Raw genomic sequence first — 2,500 nt, 5'->3', positions numbered from 1 at the left:
AATTCAAGTAAATATTGTGATATTATGTATCATGTAGATAATATGTATTTGTTTATTTGTTTTCTTTAACCAAGCAAATATACATTTTACTAATCACAGGTCATTCTTACCTTCTCATGATATATAATGTAAGTTAATAAGGAAATAGTAAATGTACCTTTACCTAAAAATAAAAAATAAAAAAATAAAAAAAAAGAATTAAAAAAAAACCATTGCATCAAACCCAGCAATGCGATATTCCTATCATAAAATACTGTTCCTACAGTTACCCTCTGGATTCACAAAGGCGAGAGGTTATTTATAGGTAGGAGCAGGCTGATAGGAAGTAGGTTTATGGGCGCCGTATTGGGCCTCTCCCTCGTACGTAACTTGTGCCACGTATCCAGCATCGCCGTTCACGATGTACGACACCTTCAGTACACGACCGTCGGGAAGTAGTACATAGTAAGCTGATTCAGTCGTCGTATCGAGTTCGATTTTCTTGATGACCGAAATCCTTATTGGAGTAATCATGATTCATGATTCAACGACTGGCCTGGTCCCTGTGATGGCAGCAGTTGACCATTATAGAATCATGCATTTTGTGGATGTGGATATGAATTACAGTTATGTTCACCATCACATGCGCGTATAATTACCCAGGGAGCGGAGGCATTAGAGGATGATGAAGAAGTGTCGTAGAATGGCGGAGCACTGCTAAGGACACCGATCCAGAAAGTGGATACAACGATAACCTGCTAGAAATAAAATATGGATCGAATTTGCCATTTGTTACCGCATGTTTTGCAAGCAGATTAGTTAGCAGACATTGCCAACACTTTGCAACAAACCTTTAAAGGTATTTTAGTGCCAGAAGTGTTAAGATAAAGAAGCGAAATAGGCACCGCCTATACTCCAGATTCGTTGGCCCTTGCGACAAAGGAAATGTGAAAGTCAACATTAGTTGTTGAATGTTTATTACATATGTCGTTAACGCTGAAAAGAAACACAGTCAAAATGGGTTCATTATATAAGGAAATGACAGCAACTGGTAAACCAGAAGTACATACATATGCATAAATACAAATATATGTACATATTAATATATATGGTTACCTATATAAATATAAATAAATATATATATATGCATATACATGTATGTATATATATATATATATATATATATATATATATATATATATATATATATGTATGTATATGTATATATATACATACATATATAAACATATATATACATATATGTGTGTGTGTCTGTGTGTCTGTGCGTATGTGTTTATGTATATGTATGTGTGTGTGTTTGTGTACATATACAAGCATAAGTGCATATATATGTACATATTAATATATATAGTTACCTATATATATATATTATATATATATATATTATATATATATATATATATATATATATATTCATATATATATATATATATATATATATATATATATATATATATATATATATGCATATGTATATATATATATATATATGTCTCATGTTTCTCCCTCTCTCTCTTAGGCTCCATTTATATAGCTTTAGGACAATCCTGATAAGAACTACAATATTAAGACCACAGTTATCTTATTCATTATCATGAAAAGAAAACATCAACAACCATCATTATCCTTTTTATTAGGTACATGTAACGCTCGCACATCCTTCCTATTTCTTTCAACGGAGTTGATAATGTTGAATAATTTAAAATTAAACATATCTCCTTTTTCAAAAAGATAATCATCAATTATATAAGTGTATACGGGAAAAATGCAACTTTCGCAAACTTTCCCTTTTTCTGTATCTCAAAGGTCAGGGATTCTGCGGTGGGCTGTCTGCACTATATAAACTTGGTTCATGTTAGGTTCTCAACAATTCTAGCAAAATGGCGATCAAGGTTTGTGTTCTAATGCAACGCTGTGTACATGTGTATAACTCTGTACATCGGATGAACCAGCAAAAACAAATATTATATCATGATTTTGAAGCATTCTTATTTTGCAGATTCTTGTTCTGTCCACCTTCCTGGTCGGTGTCCTCAGCAGTTCACTGCCATCCTACAACGCTCCAGCTCCTACTCCCACGGTAATTTTACGAGAATGTAGTGAGAAAGGCATCCTGCAGTTATAATTTGCCATGGAATATTCATATTGTCTATATAATGAGCACATTTCTAAATCAATCTATTACTTATATCATAGGGCCCAGCCCAGTACGACTTCAACTACGCAGTGAACCACGATCACTCCAATAACGACTTCGGCCACCAAGAAAATCGAAATGGATACGACACTCAAGGAGCTTACTTTGTGCTACTCCCCGACGGTCGTGTACAGAGGGTTTCGTACACTGTGAATGGCGACGCTGGGTACGTGGCCCAAGTTACGTACGAGGGAGAGGCCCAATACGGCGCCCAAAGACCTTCTACTTCTTACCAGCCTGCTCCTGCTTATGCCTAACTTTACAGTTTAGGATATACTTAATTTAACTGAAATAACATGATCA

General features: G+C 34.4%; 1 protein-coding gene across 1 annotated transcript in view; it reads left to right on the top strand.

Annotated features, from left to right (window-relative positions):
* Positions 1–1,880: 1,880 nt before the first annotated feature.
* Positions 1,881–2,500, top strand: part of LOC122262312 (pro-resilin-like) — a 650-nt gene continuing 30 nt past the window's right edge. The window contains exons 1-3 of the mRNA XM_086552874.1: positions 1,881–1,892; positions 2,000–2,080; positions 2,197–2,500. The exon at positions 2,197–2,500 is cut by the window's right edge and continues 30 nt beyond it. Of these exons, the coding sequence (XP_086409000.1) occupies positions 1,881–1,892; positions 2,000–2,080; positions 2,197–2,454 (351 nt within the window). The 3' untranslated portion in view covers positions 2,455–2,500. The remainder of the gene's footprint in view (positions 1,893–1,999; positions 2,081–2,196) is intronic.

Source organism: Penaeus japonicus, unplaced genomic scaffold, assembly GCF_977035675.1.
Source record: "Penaeus japonicus unplaced genomic scaffold, GWHDUDI00000001_assembly GWHDUDI00000002, whole genome shotgun sequence".
In the NCBI taxonomy this organism is placed as follows: domain Eukaryota; kingdom Metazoa; phylum Arthropoda; class Malacostraca; order Decapoda; family Penaeidae; genus Penaeus; species Penaeus japonicus.
This window is presented reverse-complemented; position numbering and strand designations above follow the sequence as displayed.